Source organism: Chrysoperla carnea, chromosome 3 (genome assembly GCF_905475395.1).
Source record: "Chrysoperla carnea chromosome 3, inChrCarn1.1, whole genome shotgun sequence".
NCBI lineage: Eukaryota > Metazoa > Arthropoda > Insecta > Neuroptera > Chrysopidae > Chrysoperla > Chrysoperla carnea.
In genome coordinates this window covers 31,562,817-31,583,002 of record NC_058339.1, presented here as the reverse complement: position 1 = coordinate 31,583,002, position 20,186 = coordinate 31,562,817, and the positions used below count along the sequence as shown (strand labels likewise).

The 20,186-nt window shown below is 28.8% G+C and overlaps 1 protein-coding gene across 1 annotated transcript; it reads right to left on the bottom strand.

Annotated features, from left to right (window-relative positions):
- Nucleotides 1-213: 213 nt before the first annotated feature.
- Nucleotides 214-2,265, bottom strand: LOC123295081 (phospholipase A1-like). Its single transcript, XM_044876297.1, has 3 exons — nt 2,197-2,265; nt 645-1,610; nt 214-483 (listed from the first exon to the last, which is right to left on the bottom strand). Exons 1-3 carry the CDS (start codon nt 2,249-2,251, stop codon nt 266-268), a joined length of 1,239 nt encoding a protein of 412 aa, XP_044732232.1. The 5' UTR covers nt 2,252-2,265; the 3' UTR covers nt 214-265.
- Between the last annotated feature and the right edge of the window lie 17,921 nt (nt 2,266-20,186).

The window sequence follows — 20,186 nt, the reverse complement described above, 5'->3', positions numbered from 1 at the left end:
TATACTATACGGTTATTCGAGAAAAATACGTTTCTAACCAATCAGCCAATTGTTTCGATAATCGCAAGTGATTTAAAGTTGTAAGAATCAAATTTTCAAAATGATAAAGTACAAATTTGTGCGTTAAAAAAATATATTTATTTTGATGTGTAAACATTTTTTATCATTTATAAAATGAAATTAAATACTTTTATGTCATCTGAAACTTTTATTACAATTTCAAAAAAATAATATATATATCACATATTTTTTATCTATACACAGCTTAATTTCCCAAAGCATATGGAGCTTTGCTCTTGGTGTGTAAATAGTACTCTCCTGAAGCCTTTGTTGAGTCTAAGTATAATCCCATTGTAGCAACTTCATTACCGTTGCATTTACCCTTCTTGTATTTTTTCCAAGATGGGCAAGCAGTTGCTACAAAACGTTCTGAATTAATTGACTCACTGTAGAATAGATGGGCTCTGTTGTGACTGCAGACAACTGGAAGAAAGCAAGAAAACATAATTAATTTTTTGAGGAAAACTATTTCATTTTTTTGAAGTCTATATGTATTCCAGGTTTTGTATGGAAACTAGGCACAACTCTTCCCCTATATTTAAGGCTTAAAATGACTTAAAAATAATATAGCAAAAATTACTTACTGTTTTTAATAATTCCACAACCTGGCTGAATATTTTCTCCTTTGTTTGGATAAAAGTCAGCATGGCCAACATTACGTTTAAATCCTAAGCTTCCAGCACAAGTATGGATGACATCAGTGAAAAGAGCGTCTTCTTTTATTAGACGTTTTTTCTTGCTAGCTAAAAGTGGAATTTCAAATAATGGAGCTGCTGGATCCAAACCAGTAATACGTCCTACTTTTTTCCCAGTTTGTGCTAAAATTGTTTTAGCCGCAACTCCAGATACATGTGCACCCAATGAAAAACCAACAATATGAATATCCTCAACGCGTATTTTTTCTGCTTTAATCAATGACACTAATACTTGACCCAAGTATGCACCAATGTTTCTTGTTTTTCGTGCGGCAATTGTGTACTCCATTGTTGCATAGTGTTGCCAGTCAACAATCATTACGTTATAGTTTCCGCCTATGAAATACTTATCTTTCATGCTTTTCAACCAATTTTTGTCCTCATTTTCTAACCATCCATGAACAATAACCTTTGTTGGATGATTAATATCAAAAGGAGCATCACGACCATTTACTGGTGTTACGTCATATGGTGTATCAGGATCTGTGCGGACGTATAAACTGTGTGATACATGATTAGAAACTTTTCTTGGTACAATAGCATCACGGCCATGTAAAATATTATCATTATATTCGGGTTCATCTACCCAAGATAAATTATGGAAGTCGTATAATTCATCAGATTCAAGTGATGCCGTCAAATCAATTGTTCGCCATATACCGTCTTCACCTTGAAAAGTTAAGGAATCTCCATGCTCAATTTCGGGTTCTTCCTCGGAACTATCTTCTTCACTTGAATCTACTGCATTTTCAATCACATTGTCTTGTTCAATTTTCAACAAACTGTCTAAATAGCTTGCAAAGTCACGTTTTGGTAATAATCGTATGTCATTATTGTCAGTTGGCGCTGACCATGCTGTAAAAAATAATAAAACAATTTATTTTAATTAGAAGGGTTAAAGTTTTGAATATTCGTTAATTAGACAGAAGTACGGCTTTATTTCTTTTTGGGCACAAAATACTCAAAAGTAATAAAAAAAATGTTTTCTTGTTTTTAATTCAAATTCAATTCGACGATGGATAGAATGATATTTATCCAAGTAGAATATTTTATTTTATAAAAAAAGATAAAGACAACATAGTTTGACCTAAAATATATAAATTGACTCAGTCAAATTTAAACTATACAATTCTAATCAAAAATGGTGGAGCTATTGAAAACGATATTTTATTGAAAAGAACGAATATTTCTTAACGATAGTAATTTGAACTTTTCTGTGAACAATATTAGTTATTTGAGACGATGTCAATTGTACTTCAGTTTTTCTGAATACATTCTTTAATATCACACAACACTGGCGTTAACTGTTTACTTATTCGAGAAATGATAAAGAGAAACTGAAGAACAAAGAAAATATTAGAATTTTTCACTACATTTTTCAATAAGCATTTTTTTAAATTATTATAAAAGAAAAAAATTAATAATTGAGTAAAATGCTTACACAAAGTAATTGAAATTGCAAACAATAATGTAATTATTCGTAAATATTGAAACATTTTAATAAATTTAATAACTGATAATTCGAATAATTTCTATTGAATTTATATACAATTTTCCTATATTCTCGGTGAGTTTCGTATTCTCGATGAGTAAATGGTTTCGTAGTTATTATTAATATAAATAAAATTTAATTTCAAAACTTCAATTATTTGATAAATATTATTAATCAAATTATTTTTAGATATTTACCTACATCTCGTAAAATATTAATCCGAGGACCATGTTCGGTTACAAAGGGTGTCAATTAAAAATACAAAATTTGGAGTATATCGGAGAGTTAAAAAGAAATACAGTAAAATCTCACTAATCCGACACTTCAATGGATCGATACGTCCAATAATCCAACACTCTCCGCCTCGAATCCGAAATTTATTAAAAAAGCTACCAAAAAAGATTATTTTTGTGCCAATGACATATTTATTATGAGGTTTTCTAAAAATCCAGTAATCCGAAAATTCCGCTAATCGGACACCCTCTGATTTTTAATAGTTTCAGATTAGTGAGATTGTCCTCTACTAGTAGCAGGGCATCAAGTTAGATATATTTCTGTAAATATTAGACTTTGAGAAAATAATAACAAGATAGTGAATTATAGTAACATTTGAAGTAACAATATTTTTGTTCATTATTAACATCAAAATTCCATGTCCTAATTTTGCTTCTTGAGGAATTTATATTTTCGAATAGGAAACCATATCAAATTACAATCAAATTGTATCCAAATTGTGATTGCATCTGTGTTTATAACCATAAAGTAACACTTTAAAACTTGATATTTGCCAAAAAAAAAATGGGTATGTAACTACTAAAATTACTCATTTTTGGCAGAAATCAATTATTGCGTCGATCTTAAACATGAGGTGCTTTAATATTTTCTGTAATCACATAATCGACTACAATTTACTAGTTAGAGCAAAAGCAGCATGTTTATAAACTTCTACTTAGAAAATGGCGAAAATTTTGTAATACAATTAAAAATGAACCGTAATTCTTGCTCACGAAGTATCTTCAACTTTTACCATGCTCATATTTTAATCCTTTTGTCTAAAGATATCAATTTGAAAAAAATTAATCGAAAAAATACCAACCTTCAAATGGACATTAAATACCTACCTTTCAGAGGTATGGATGTATAAAGAGCAAATGATTGAGAATGTTAGGAACTTTGAGTATCTGGGAGTGGTGCTATCTGGGAATGGAAGTTGGAATGAGCATGTGGAGCGAATGAGAGATAAAGCCAAAATAACATTAATTTATATAAGACGGTATGTGTACAAATATGAGAATTTTCCAGTAAATGTGATTGTGAAAATGTGCAATGCTTTGGTATTGCCTATTTTAACCTATGGAAGTGAAGTGTGGATCACAAATTGTAACAATTACAACAACCAATTTAAAAAAATTAATGTGGTCCTGCATAATTTCTATAAGGAATTACTATGTGTATCCAAATCTACGCCAAACTCTGCAGTTAATCTAGAGCTTGGAGTTAGGAACGCTGAATATCTCTGTATTCAAAAAGCTATCAATTATCGTAATAGAATAATTAACTCTGATAAAAGGTTGCAAATAACATGTATAAATGACAGAACAATGAGTGTGCTGAATGAGTTATTGAACGAAAGAGGATTAAATGGTGTGATTGAAATGGATGACAAAGCATCTGTGAAACGAGTGGTAAACCAGATTGCTCTGACTGGAAATCTGGAAGATATCAGGAGCAAAGAGAGTCTGAGCATGTTTGCTATGCTAGACCACTACGTTCAAGGTGCCAAATATTTAAGTATATGTGAGAGGAATGAAAGATATGTGATTGCTAGTTTTCGAATGTATGGTTTTAGATGGAATAGCGTGAAAGTTAATGGAGTAAGAGTTTGCGTTTTGTGTAATGCAGCCGAGAGTGTGAAGCATTTGATAGAAGACTGTCCGGGGGTAGAAGGAAAAGAAAGGCAGGATATTAATAAGTTTAAAATGTACACTGCGGAAGATATACTAAACGTTTCTGAGCCTGAAAAAATTAAGCCGGTGGTCGCCTTTCTAAGGTTTATTTTAAATAAAAGAAACGCTTACCTCCATTGAAACCGCCCATGTTTTTATAAATTTTTATTAAAATTTTTTTATTCTATTATGTTTTTATTTTTTATTTTTTTTATGGTTGTAATAATTAAGACTATTCTTATTTTTGTTTAATTTTTCAATCAACATGTATAGTCCTTTTTGATTTAATAATTTGTGCAATTTGTGTAGCTTATTTTGATTTATGTCAAATAAAGATATATATATATATATATAGAAATACCTACCTGTTTTGGTGGCATTTTTGGCACGAAGAGATGAGGAAGGTCATATTTGTTTATATTAACGGAACCCTAATAAAATTGCTTACCAATTTTCTTAAAAAATTTAATCATATTAATAACATGTTTAATCTTTAACTTAATCAGTTAATACCCTAATAAAAATCACAATAAGCTTATTTTCATTAATTAAACACCACCTACATTTAATACCTTAATACGCAATGATCATTATTAATTTTGACAACCACTTATAGATGATACATGTGTGGTACTCTTAAATAAGAGTTCACAAACTCTTGAAGGTGGAAAAACTAAAACTTTTTGATTAATATTATCTTTGTAATGTGGCAGGTATTACCTGCTCTTTTTCATGTATTCATCCTACTATTTATGCCTAGAAGAACAGTTTCTGTTTAAAATATTTTGTATTCCCATAAATATCCCTATCTCTATCCCTATCCCTATCCCTATGGCCTATATATTATAAATGTAAAAATAAGAATGTTTGTTTGTTTGTTTGTTACGCTTTCACGCTAAAACTAGTACAGCAATATAGCTGATATATCAGAATAACACATGAGCTATAATTTATAAATATATATTTAAAAAAAATAAAATTTAATTTGACATTGATCATTTTTTAAAATTTTTTACAGAAATCTTTAATTCATGGCTCGAAATGATGATTATAGATAGAGAAGAGATCTATGTTCATCATTTTGATCCATAAATTAAAGAATTCTGCAAAAATTTAAAATAGTAAATGTCAAACAATAAATCATGACCAACTATTCTGATATACTCAATGAATTATGACTATTTTACATTTAACAAAATTGAAAACTGTGTATATCAAGAGAGGGTGGCGGCTATAAAGCGGTGGTTTTTACTTTTTACTTTTAAGCCCAGCGAAGCGGGCGGGTATCAATGTAGTTGTATATAGATATTGGATCAGTCAAATCAATACAGCACAGATATGAACCTAAATTTTAAACACTAAAGCTAAAATGATCTCACGAAAGAAGCAGAGAAGAATTTATTTCTCCCTCCAATTGTTTCATTTAAAAGGACTCAATTATTTCACAAATAGTAAAACTTCGATTGATACCCCGGTAGCTTTTCTAATAACGAGATTGTAGATTGGATAGGCTCAAATCTACCTTTCTAAACAAGTTAATATTTTTCCATTAAAATTAATTCCTCCAAGATTATTTTGAAAATGCTTTGTTTTAGGATAATTATATTATCTTAATAATTATTATCTAATCATACAAGTAACGTAAAATACTTATGAGTGATAATAAAAAATTTATAATTTTTATAATTTTGGTTGATAAAAACTAAATACTAAAATTGTTATTTGATTTGTATATTGTCAAGTTTATAATGATTGCAAAATATTACTTTTTTAGCACACGCCTGCAAAATTCTGGTAATTTGTTTATAGTGTTTTTGCAAAACATCTGATAATATTTATCCTCAGTATGAAATAACGTAGTTTTCAAGGACTTGTTTACAAATTCAAAACCATGTCATGAAAAATTAACAATTCTGATTAGTTTAAAGTATTCTATTGGATTATACTATTCACGTTTGAATAAGGTAGCAAGTACTAAGAGTCTCTTTTTTACCTCTTTTTTTAAATTTTCAACAGTAAAAATATATGAATTTGTTTGTTTTAAAATATGTTTATTGTATAAATAGGAGTCCAAGTTACACATAGGAGTTCCATTTTAAACAAACTACAGTTACAAACAAAAATAGGTCATTTGAAGAAGGAAATTTACTATCGAAATCGATTTTTTTTATTAGTAGAAGAATGTGAGGTTAAGAGAAGAACTAAACTTCGTAATTTTATAAATACAAATTTCTTTTTTGAATAACAGATTCAATTTCTATGCAATAAAATATGCATCTTTAAAAAAAATATATATCTCAATTTTCCAATAGTAAATGAATAATTTTTTATTTTCAACAATTTTGAAAGTTTTTTTTAATCGATTTCTTCAAATATAGAAGAATATTTAGCACAAAAGGAATTTATAATTTTTCTTTAAAATTTAGGTCGAATTTTTATTTATTTCGACGTTTGTTCATTTTATTACTTCATTTTTATCCATTGGCAATAAACCAATGGGAATTTTGATAAAATTTGAGAGGATTATAAAGTAAACCCACATATTGTAATAAAAAGTACACAATAGTCATAATTTGTTCCTTTGTCCATGAAATTTGATTTGTCTTGTCCCTTAGGTTAGGTTAGGCTAGGTTATATTGGCTGTCCACGAAGGACACACTTAGGCTATAGAGCCCTTTGTGATACCATATATGTGTTTTATCACCTTTCCGCTGATAATTTCATTTACCATCTCCTCAATTTCAGAGACCTCCTTCATGCATATACCATGCACTACACCAGCCCATCACAACTATTAATTAAATTAATTTTGTTGCGACGGCAGGAATCGAACCCGCTACCCTAAGCATACCGTGTCTTATCCCTTAAATATGTTAACAATTTTTTAACAGTTTAAAATAGGTATTATATATCGAAACATGCCACTCTTATTGAGATGTTGCAATATGACATAATATCAACGTATCTAACCTTCAGCCATTTTAATGAAATTGCTAACAATAGATTCCATAGAATATTTTGAGATCAGAAAATAAATTAGGCACAACATGATCACAGTTATAGAATTAAAAAAAATTCAATTTAAGCTTTACAAGTGGTTTTAATTTATTAAAGTATGTGCCCACTTGATTGTACTATAATATTTTAATTTGAATAAAAAGTAAAAATAAAAAGTAAAATATCCTTCAATATACTTACGTCATTATATATGAATTTTTGTAAAGCGTATTATTTTAAATTGTAGCTTTATAATATTATTATCCTTTTAATTAAATTATAAATTCATTAAAAAAAAAGAAGAGTTTGGAGTGAATATTCTATATTGGAGTGAAATACCTACTTTGTATTAAAATAATGAATATCTTGTGTTCGTCATTTTTTCCTCTTACACGGCATTACAAAGCTTCTGTTCAGCAATAAAAATGATTGACTTTATGGTATTATATCTCAACAATAAAATGGTTCAAAATTTTGGGTTTTCTTTTTTTAACAAATACATCAATGTTCATATTTATTTCGAAAATTGTTGAAGTCTTTTTTCTGGAATTAAAAAACTTATTAAAAGCATAATCTCTCCTATACTCTCCTTGTTAATGATTCAAATTTTAGTCGCGAATAGGACACATTGAAGTTCGAAAATTTGAACAACAAGACGGATTTGAATGGGGTTTTAACATTCCATTATACCGTCAGGAAATTTTTGTGAACTAAATTGATATGTTAGAAACTAAAAATTTGCATAAATAGTATGCATTTTATAATTGAATTTTAAATTGACCGTAAATATACTAAATTCACAATTCGGTTAATGTTTTCGGAAAATTCGTTATTTAATCAGTTTTAACTCGTAACTCGGGAGTATTTGAGGTCGTTGAATATGAATTTCGTGAAATAATTGGTTTTCGGGGTACCTGGAGCTCAGGGTATCCTAAGAACAAGGTACCTGGTGTCCGATTTTGTCGCGATATTCGTGCCTATCCCCGAAAACCCCCGAGTGACAAGCTTGGAATCATTTTCAGCTCTATTAACTGAATTGTGAATTGTGTATATTTACGGTCAATTTAAAATGCAATTATAAAATGCATATTACTTATTTATGTAAATTGCATATTTTTAATTTCTTATAAATCTTAATTTCTTATAAAAAAAAGTATTTTGTTTTCGAGACTGTTAAGTTTATCTCGAGTTAAAGACGGTCAATGGATTTCTGATTTTTAAGGAAACTGTATAATTATATGCTTAATAAGAAATAAGTTTGAGATCCTTGATGATTGTAATTTGAATTGAAGTGAGAGGATTGAGGATCAAATCACGTTACATTTCGTATTGAATTAGCACTTTAGACTTCTTTAGAAAATATTCAAGTTCAATGCCAGAAAAATCATACCACCATGATAATTTAATTAAATATTCTGTGCCATAAAATATGTATTCCCAGCACTGTCGTCTCCTTTTTACTCTTTTGGCATAGTTTTTGAGTTTATTGTCTTGATTAAAAATGGAAAAAAAAATTGTTTTATGCCCTCCTTAATAAGTACTAAGTAAATTCAAAATTTTCTGACACTAAGCCCATAGCGAGACAACAACCTTAAAACAAAATCCCATTTGTGGCATCATGTATTATAAATAAAACCACCGTATGTTTTCAATTACCCTCAGGTATATTGAAGGTATTTGTTCACCAATACTAAAGTAATACCAGTTTCACTAAAAAAAAAAAAAACTGTTTTAAATATAAAAATTTATTTTGGTATCTCCTTTGAAAACATAAAACCTAATAAAAACAAAATCGATAAAATAAATAAACCTCCGTGGGCATATCAAACAATTATTGTAGGTATACGTACCTACAATGTTTAAATAAAAAATATAATTTATTCATATTATATTATATGATTTTCCCCCTTATTATACCATGTATATATGTAATATACAGGGTACACTTACTTTAGTCCCAAGTTTGTAACGCTTGAAAATATTGATGCTACCAACATAATTTTGGTACAGGTGCTCATAAAATCACCTAATTAGTCCTTTTTCGGTTGTCTGACTGTCTGTCACGATAAAAACGAAAAAAGATATCAAGTTGGGAATTTTTATAGCGTGCTTCGTAGAGTTCATAAAAGAGCATCAATCGGGTAGAATCCATTTTGTAAACCGTTAGAGATAGAACAAAAATTTAAATGTAAAAAATGTTCCTTATAAAAAAATAAACAACGTGTTTGAAACGTTTTTTCATAATCATCACTGCTTACCCGCGAGGGCGCAAACTTTTTAGTATGTATTATATGGGAATTTCAGTTACATGTGTATGGCTATTTAAGAGTGGATATCTTTCTTTACTTATTTGACGTAAAATACCAAACACTTGGGTCATCAAACCCGTCTATACATGGTATTTCAACATTTAACTCAGCCAATTGTTTATTTTCACTTGTTTTTATAATAAATGTACTTTCAATATAGAATGTTACAGAAAGTAAATGAAAAATTCATCATTTGGATTGTTTGCATTATACTATGAAAAAAAAAATTTGGTGATTTTTTTGCTTTATTCCTAGTATCTTTGACGTGTATGTTCGTTTGCGTATAAGAAGATACAGGAAAAATTAATCATGTCTTAGAATAAGGCATGGAGATTAAGAAAAAATTTCTCGATTTTATTGCAATTTTTTAAGGGGCTTATATTTCTTATTTTTCGATTTATAAAATCGAGAAAATTTCAAAAAAAATTTTTGTTTTAAAATTCGATGAAACTCAGTGGGTGGGGTAATTTTGATCCCAAAAGTATAAAAATCAGGTTAATTTAATGATTGGATACAGAGTTTCTGAAATATCGCAATATTTGGATCGATTTTAGTCCGTATTTCAAAAACTATTCGACCAGTCGTCAAATGCACGCAATTTTTGTACTTTATGAGTGAATATTACCTTAAATACTGAGTCTTATCCAAATTGGAGATAAAAAAGTTTTTCAATGATTTGCAATTTTTTCAAGGGATACCCCTTTGAAAAAATCGGGAAACAAAATTTTGTTTTGGAATTTGGTGAAGCTCGGTGGATGGGGTAATTTTGATCCAAAAACCTTCGATTCGTTGAACGTGTTTGTTTGCGAGTGTAATTTTTCTTAGAACATTTCAAAAACTTTTTACTAAAATTAACGAAGATAAAAGTAAAAATTGGTTGATGTTTTAGTACGTTGTACTGCTTAAAGCAAATAAAGATACATACTATAATTATATACTATAATCTTAGATAAGGGAAACACATTTTTATTTAAGAGAGACAAATTATAGCAATTAAAAATTGCCGGTGCAATAAATCGCGTTTGTATTTATAAGAGGCAATTTCCTTTTTTTATAAATTAAACAATCAATCATACAATAAGCATATAGAAAGAAAGTTCTTCACACAACGTACTAAGAAACGCGCACTTGACAACATTAATAATTTCATAAAATATATAATTTTTCTATATAATATTATTTAAGTGTTTAAGATTAATATACTTATCACACGTAAAGATAAGTATCTGAACATAAACAACATATTATTACTTGAAAATATTACAAAAAAACCATTTGAAAATGTCGTACACACTTTACAAATTTTAAGTATTTTTTATGTTTATCAATGTTACACCTAAAAATATATCATTAAAAATATGACTATATCATTATAACTTGACTTTTATCAAATATGTTGTTCTTTTCAAAAATTTCTATTATCATTGACAACATAAAATCATTCTAATTAGAAAAAAAATAACACAGTTTATTAATAGGGTTATCAGATCATCTCACTCAAAAATACGGACACTTCAAACTCGTAAAACCTATCTGAACCTTATCTGAAACATACCCTAACTTTAGTTGGAGTTTGTATGTTATTTCAGTCAGCCCCGTATACACCTGATTTCGATTATATATTTTTTAAATTAATGAATTGACGACATTGATCTAAATGCAATTGACGGCATTAATATAATGCAGATATACTTACAGTTGCAGTAACCTCTCACAGTAAAAACATTGTGAAACCTAGTAATTCCTAGTAATTTCAGCTTTGCATGATTGGTCTCTACACAAACTTGTATACTGGGTACTCTAGTATTGTGGGTACGCTATAGATGATCATGATCACAAGTGAAATTTATCAAATTGAATAAAACTCCGACAATTTTTTTGGGTACGGAACCCTAAACTCGCATTTGAAACATATCTAAGAATACACTCCATTTAATTATCTTTGATTATTTTAATTACCTTTTCCTTGAACCCTTTTGCAAACTGAGCCGATTTTTAAGATTATCACCAATTTTTCAGTTTTTCGGATACGAACATTAAACTTCCACTTAAAACATAGCAAAAAACCAAAATCGGTTGATCCGTTTAGGCGCTACGATGCCACAGACAGACACTACGTCTACGTCTAGATGTATGTCATCTTATTAGATTAAAAAACTTATTAGGAAATAAAATAAATCGACTAAATTAAATGCATTTACTTAAAAACACATTAATATTAGCTTTAAAACACAATTAATTTTCTTCGGTTCTTAATTTTCTTAAATGGTTGTTTATGTACTAAGATGGTAAAAAGTTAATTTGAAGGCATTGGATTTTTTTTTACAGCATTTCCAATATCGCAAATGTCTCTGCCTCACCACGAATACCTGTATATCTAGACAAGAACACATATTTCAGTGGATTAACGTAAATCTGGTTTTTAATAAACAACTAGAAAGACTGATATAGTAGCCGGGAGTTGAACAGATTATTATTCTAAATTAATCAGAAATATTTTGGAGTCCCCTCAAAATTGTCTGATTTATTTGTTGAGAAGAGATTTTGCAATAAAACAAGTACATAACACACACACACAGTTTTGAAGAACACAAACGGTAAACTCTCACTTGAAATTCTTAGACGCCATGCAAAAATTGCCAATCCAATTCCTTTTCTCTCAGGTAATAAAAGGCCAAGTTATTTTTGATTTAGTTCTTCTAATGAATAATGCTTTTCATATAATTTCAATAAAATTAAAACTAGAATTGAATTTGACGTAACAAATTCGATCCAAACATAAAATATGTTCTATTTTAAAATTCTTACAATCGCACGTGTGTAAATTATGTATATTGAATGTGCAGACCGACCCTCCGACTTATGAAAATGAAGCTTGTTTGAAAATTTTTTATTATAGTCATAACGTCAAATATGTATAAAAAAAAATTATAATAATATACACGTATATTAATTTATACAAAAACGTACCGTTTAACAACACGCAAAACACGCAGTCAATAGCCAGCCACGCTCACCTCTAAAACTGATTCTTACTATTGTTCATTGATTGTGTTGTTGTTATTGTTGTTGTTGATGTTGAAACAAGAGGTGGTATTCTATTGGCGGCGGCACGACTATAAAACTTATGTACCCTGGTGGCTACTTTAAAAAAAATATGTGCTATGTTTAGAATGTGAAATATGATTCACGAAAATTATAATATTCATGCATTTTTTATTCTGTTATTTTTTATAATTAGACGAAAAATCTTTTCATGTACAGTGTAATACAAAAAACTTGGAACATGATAAAGTGAAAGAAATAATTAGAATTCAAACAATAATTTTTTACCCTGTATATGTATAATATATCAAGGTATATGAAATTTAGTTTTTAAGTTTCGTAACGCTTTATATTTGTGCTAAAAGCAAAATTTTGATATCGACGTTCATAAAATCACTTAATTAGTTTATTTACAATTGTCTGCCCGTATACAAGCCCACCGTTAGCACAATAATTCATAAACGAAAAGAGATATGGAGCTAAAATATTTATGGCGTGTTTTGAAAGCACAAAGTGACCTTAAGTTCATAAACGAGAACATTATCCAACTAGTCTGTAGGACTCTTCTAATACATAACAGATAGAATAAAAGTTTGAATTCAAAAAATGTTCCATATCTAAACATAGACAGCTTTTGATTTAAATATTCGCGCATGGGTGCAAATTTGGGAAAAAGTTTCGTTTCCATTTTCTCTAAAAGTATTTAAGTTAAATGGTTGATTTGTAGGGTTCCTCAAATACTAAGTAATGAAATTAGTGAAAATATATAATCTCTCACAAAACTCATCAGAATATAAAAGAACCACCATTTTATTCGACATAAATGTTTTGGTATTTTTAAACTAAATTTTGTTTAGGTAATTTTTAAAAATACTGTCTATACAGGGTATTTGATCAATTAACTCATCTTATTGTTTGTTTTGACTTGTTTCATTTATAACATACACATTATTTTATTCCACGGTTCTGTTAGGCCATAGTTATAGACTTAGATGATTTTCATTCTATAAGCTGTTTAATTTCACGTTAGTCTTCACAACTTAGCGTCATTGATGCCAAAAAGCGAACACAGTATCTAACTTTTTAAAAACTCAATATAAAGAACTTCTTTAAAGAGTCCGCTGAAACGTCAGTAGCTCACAAGAGTGTACAAATTTTATTTTAGGTCGAAGTACAGAACCAATTGAAAAACGTTAAATTATGTACAGAAATGACTTGAAAATGTTTTCGATGATATACTAAAGAAATAAATAGTCGAATGTAAGCAATTTTTAATTTAAAATATACTAATGTTTAATTTGGGATTTAATATAGCTCCTTCATTGCATACAAAGATTCCTAAAACTTTTGATTAATTAAACTATATGAGTCAATAGAAAATTTGAAAATTAAAAATAATTTTTTCTAATGGTAAAAACAAAAAACAATGCTGCGGTTAATTAATTAGCACAACTATAAAATGTAAAAAAAAAAAAATTACAATTAAAAGTTTAAATTTTTATTATTTATTTTATCAACATGGATTTCAATCAGATTATACAATTTATACTTTTTTAAGCACATAAAAAAAATACACAAAGCTGTAATGCTGGCTGTTATAACATGTATACGTCATAGGACATGCTATAGGACTTGGTTGTATGTGGTTATAGTCTAGAGCTAGGTATTATATTTCGCTCTCCTATCAGAAAGGCTGGGTGTTTAAGAAGTTCGAGAGGCTTAGTCTTAATGCACACGATCCAAAATCGATTTAACATCGTTAAGAATCGTTATTGTCATAACTTTATATAAAAAAATTCTCTGACGAGACGTTCGTTTTCGCAGGGCTCAGCTTTTTGATTACGGTACTCAAGCTTCAAATTGAAAGATATCCGCTTTTTGCCATTCTAGGGATGTTTTTCATTTTGAAATTTGGACGTGCAATAAAAATTTGCGAGCCACGTGAAAAACAACACCTGCTGATTACTATTTTATGTAAGACGCTGGCTGCAAGGTAATAAAAAACATACACAGTGTCGGTGTAATTGGTTAAGTTTTATGGGCACAGGCCTGTCTAAGCAGTTGAAAAACAACCAATTACTTCTAATTGTCAATTTGTAAGCATGGCTCCGGACCTAATTATACTTTAATGTTCACAACAATCAGTTAGCTTATTTATGTAGGTTAAATTATTTTGTTTGAACAATATTTCATCATAATATTTACACAAAATTATTTTAAAAAAAATTGTAAATGAATAATAAATACTGAAATGTTTATGTTATTATTTACTCTTTTTTTGCCAAAGAGACTCTTTTTTTGCCAAAATTCATGCCCATTTTTAAAGGGACCTTAAATTTGACATATAAATTGTTTGAGTATTCAATTGTAGTTTCCTTCAATTATTTAAAATGCTCTTCTGCCTTAAATATCTTTCTAGAATCTTCTATTTTCACCAAAAAATTTTTTTCAAAATCAAATAATTCAGGTATTCTTTGTTTGTTTCGACCCTCTCAATTTAACTAGCCAGTCAAAATGCTTTTATGAAAGTGTAAGTTACTAAAACTGAAGTTCCTTGTAGGATATAAAACTAAAAACTGTTAAGTTCAAAAAAAGAAAATTATTGATAATTGAAATGAATTTTTAGCATTGTTAACAATAAAAATAGTAAGTTTAATCGTCACGAAAAAAAATGTGGTAGAATAAAACAAAACTATATGAATTTCATTATTAAATAATACATGGGTCTAAAAATAGGCCACACCACTAATGGACTAATTAGGAATCAATATTAAAATGGAATAAAAATAGAATATTATCTATGTATAGTTAATAAATTCGATAAAATAAATGTAGATATACAAACTAAATAATATTTAAAAATATAATTGTGATTATAAAATTTATGATTTTGATGTGTAATGAAAATACAAAATATTTTTATCATATTTTATCAAATAATATGAATGCAAACAAATAAATAATACGATTTTATAGAGTTAACCAATTTTTTCCTCACATTTGTTTGTCCACGTAAAATCATGTTTGTTGGTCACGTAAATCACTAAGTAGTCGAGCGCTGTGTGCCGCAGGGGAAGTTGACCGCTGCTGAACGGCATATTAAAAGGAACGGCATAAGGTTGGCTGATAAGTCCCCGGTCTGACACATAGATGGCGTCGCTAGTATTAAATGCATATTATTTTTATATAGTACCAACCTTCAAATGATTCGTGTCAAAATTTGACGTCTGTAAGTCAATTAGTTTGTGAGATAGAGCGTCTTTTGTGAAGCAACTTTTGTTATTGTGAAAAAAATGGAAAAAATGGAATTTCGTGTTTTGATAAAATACTGTTTTCTGAAGGGAAAAAATACAGAGTCCGGAAACTCATTATCAAGCCAAGTTTTTGCTTCCACTGTATTTTTTCCCTTCAGAAAACAGTATTTTATCAAAACACGAAATTCCATTTTTTCCATTTTTTTCACAATAACAAAAGTTGCTTCACAAAAGACGCTCTATCTCACAAACTAATTGACTTACAGACGTCAAATTTTGACACGAATCATTTGAAGGTTGGTACTATATAAAAATAATATGCATTTAATACTAGCGACGCCATCTATGTGTCAGACCGGGGACTTATCAGCCAACCTATTATAACGGAATGTGAAAGAGGACTGTACTATTCTTTTCTCACTAAAAATGTCGATCAGGACCGTATAATGTGAAAAAAGCCATGTTTGTTATTTTGTGGAGTAAAAAGTTTAGTTGCCACATACTCAAAACGTAACTGCCACATCAAAATTCAGTCTAGACAAGCTGATGTTCATTACTTCACCTTCATAATCTCTCTTCAGCTACTTTTCCTCTGTGCTTGGCTGTTTGCGTGCTGATATAATATTATTACAACATCTACGTTATGTAATAGAGGAACTCGAAAATACGCTTTGCAAAATTTTACTATTTGATGTAAGCGGTGAAAAAAATTAACTTAGGAAGGTTTAACATCAATTTTAAGTCTAAGAAAAAATCCCTTTTTACTCAAACATACAGCTGAAATATGCTAGTTATTCTCAGTTAACTGCAAATTTAAGCCAAATCAAGATAGAAAATTGTTTCAATTTCTTCAGGATGTACAAAAGTGATACAAAAAATTTGAAATTCATTTTAACGTCTCTATATATACGAGTAACAACTAATATTGTCAAATGACTGAAAATAAATTTTATCAAAATGACGAATTTTGTTTGTTGTAAATATCGATTGTATGATTTCATGATATCTGAATATGATATCATATAATAAATTACTTCCTTATTTCACCATGCCATGTACTACGTTTTTAGTTATTCTCATTTAAAATAGGGATGACTAAGCGCATCACACTCTTTCGCAAATAAAATTAAAATATTTTGATATTTATATTTTTGAATTATGATTGTTGCAAAAACTTTTATTTTTTTGAGAACTCTTGCTGAAGAACAAATATTACTTTTGAATTTGCCTAAATTTTTATGTTATTTTACTTGATAGAAACTTTTTTTTATTGAACTCTACTCATCGAACTCTTTGTTGACTGCATGAATTCCATTCATTGTCTGTGAGAAATATAGAATATATATACATATTTATTCAATATATTTAATTAATTCAATTATTTATTATTTTGACAGTTAATGTAAATAAGGCTTTATTTGCCATGCTATCAAGTAACAAAAATCAGAGTACACTTCTACTTCATGAGATTTAGCAAGCCACAAAAATCGTTGAATAAAAGTCACAATTTTCATTTTTCTTTAAGTGTTTGAAATTCCTCCACTCTCCCCTACTAACATCTGTTGAAACATCCCTCAAAATAATTCTCAATCACGTTTGGTTCGGAAAATGAAGATTATCGATTTTATTTTAAATAATGAAAATTGAATCTTGACGCCGTTTATGCTATCGATAAAAGATGCAAAACTGAAACAAAAACTTCCCGTTCTTTTTCAAATCGGTTTGAAAAGCGAAAGAAAATTATAGGAGGATTCTAGAAACGTTTTCCAGGTCAAAGTGATGACATATTTTTGCCCGCTTGTAAAATGTTTTAAATCACCTGCTAAATGAAATCTATGTAATTAAACTTTAACACATAATTGAATTTTTAAAACTTATCAGAATAGCTTTAATCGAACAGTAAAAAAAGTTCAATTCAATATATGTATTCCATGTATATATCGAATTAAAAACGTTAAAAAAAAGTTGAAAGGTAATAAATAAAATGGGGTGAGAAGAATACAGAACGAAGAAATTCTTTTTACCTTACATAGATTTGAAGTATGCAATAGAGGTATTAGGTATAGTGAGTAAGTAGTTCAAAATAAAATAAAAATACCATGTATATACCTGCCACTGCATAAGAGCTTTAATGCATTCAACTTTGAACTTTTTACATCAGTATAGATGCGCCTCTGTTGCCGGCGCGCCAATACAACTTTTATTAAAGTTTTTCCGTTTCTCAAGTTTGCATTAGTAATGCCGAAAGACAAAATTAGCATCCCTGTTTTATTCTAACGACCTGTAAATAATTAATATTTTTATATCATGTATATGAAATATTCCAAGGTATACTAAGTTTAGTTCCCAGTTTCTAACGCTTAAAAATATTGATACCATGAACAAAATTTTGGTATAGGTGTTCATAAAATCACCTAATTAGTCCATTTCCGGTTGTCTGCCTGTCGTCTGTCATCACGATTACTCGAAAAACGAAAAGGGATATCAAGCTGAAATTTTTATAGCGCGCTTAGGACGTAAAAAGTGAGGTCGAGTTCGAAAATGAGCAACATAGGGTAATTTGGTCTGGGGTCAGTAGGACCCATCTTGATAACTGTTAGAGATAGAACAAAAGTTTAAATATAAAAAATGTTCCTTATAAAAAAATAAACGACTTTTGTTTGAAACATATTTTCGTAAACATCACTGTTTACCCGTGAGAGCGCAAATTATGTGCAAATTGTATAGTATGTACTATATGGGATTATCAGTTACATATGTGTGACATGTATGTATGTGTAATGTGACAGAGTAATCAACACTGTCTTAACATGGTATTTCAACAATTAACTCAGTCAATTGTTTATGTCAATTGTGAATCTGGTGTAGAATGCTGCTGATACGTACGATAACTGGCAAAGGAGTCACTTTCTTTTAGATTGCTTTCCTTCGTTCTTAGATATTTGTGTATATATATCTTCGTTTCGTTTCAAGTATAGAACGTATAAGTAATATTGTACAGACTGTCAATTATGCTTGACTCAATACTATCACAAAAATGGACCTAGGTCAAAAAGGGCAAGGTCATTAAATAACAAAGTACTTTAACAGAAAGATTTGGAAAAAGTTTGTAAATAAAAAAGTTGTATAACGTATTTCTTGCGCATTCCATCAATTACACTGATAAAATAAGCTGTTAGGAAAGCAGCGCTTTTTAATTTTTAAGCATAGGGCTCTGCCAATTTTAAGCTGCATTATGGGTTTCAAATTGTTGAATTTTTTTGCGCGTTAGAATATAAATTAAATAACCAATTCATTGTTTTGCGAGTGACGGAAAAAATTTTTGCTTTTGTGTTTGTGTTTCCTTTGCATTAGAAAAACGAAAAATTCAAATATTAATAAACAACATTCTCGTGTTGCAATTAAAAATTCAAAAAAGAAAACTGAAGAAAATTTTCATATTAATTTACGTTTTCATTTGGAAAATGAAAATTTTAAATGGAAGTGAGTTAAAAGACACATAATGAGAGTTAACATTCTATTTAGAATGATTGGAATCAATGCTTTTTAAATGTGACATGCACATTTTACAAGTATCCTGTATGAGTCTTCAAAAAAACCTTGCGAAAAATATTTTATCGATACCATATTCGAAATTGGGTAAAAAAATTAAAAAGTGAACTATTTTTTTTTATTACTAATCGATTATTTTGTTTTCAACAATTCAATACAAAATTAGTGTGGAAACTTGAAGAAAGAAAATAGTTTTCGAATGGCTATAGAATTATTTTCCAATAGTAATAAATTATAAAATAATTATTAGAGACATTATACATTTTCAATAGAAACAATTAATTGAATAATCTTTAGTCGATATGTGTGTTCGAACATTATTTATTACATTTTCGATTACCATTACATAAGAATATGAAGTTGGTTCATCGAATTGTTTTAAATTTGTAGACCTCATAAGTTGTAGCGTTAGAATATCTTTTTTGGCAAAAATGTAATAAATAAACTATTTGTAATCAAATCAATCGTCCGATTCGCCCGTCTTGGTACACGTATGACAAAAATTTGAGTAGAAATTTGGACAGCTTCACATTGCTCGTGTGGATGGGCTTGTTGCATGGGGACCTGATTCCCTGAATTTTTAACATTTTTGGGAACAGTTACAGTTCCCAAAAAATGATTCAATTGTAACGAAACAAAACACACACCATCTCTTATCTTGAGTTATGATAAGAGAATATGCGTGAATAAAAAAATAATCTTTTTTCAATATATACTTCGAAATTTAAAAAAAATTGTTAAATATTAGTACGATCGAAAAAATAAAGGTCACTATAGTCAAATATGATTTTATTGAATATAGGGATGTATTCACAATGATATAAAATATATTTAAC

Excerpts from the sequence above, each read along its gene's own strand:
- LOC123295081 (XM_044876297.1), bottom strand. The coding sequence starts at position 2,251 with ATGTTTCAATATTTACGAATAATTACATTATTGTTTGCAATTTCAATT. Across the intron at positions 1,611-2,196 it reads TGCAATTTCAATTACTTTGT|CATGGTCAGCGCCAACTGAC; the intron begins GTAAGCATTTTA and ends TATTTTTTACAG. Across the intron at positions 484-644 it reads TTGTGGAATTATTAAAAACA|TTGTCTGCAGTCACAACAGA; the intron begins GTAAGTAATTTT and ends GCTTTCTTCCAG.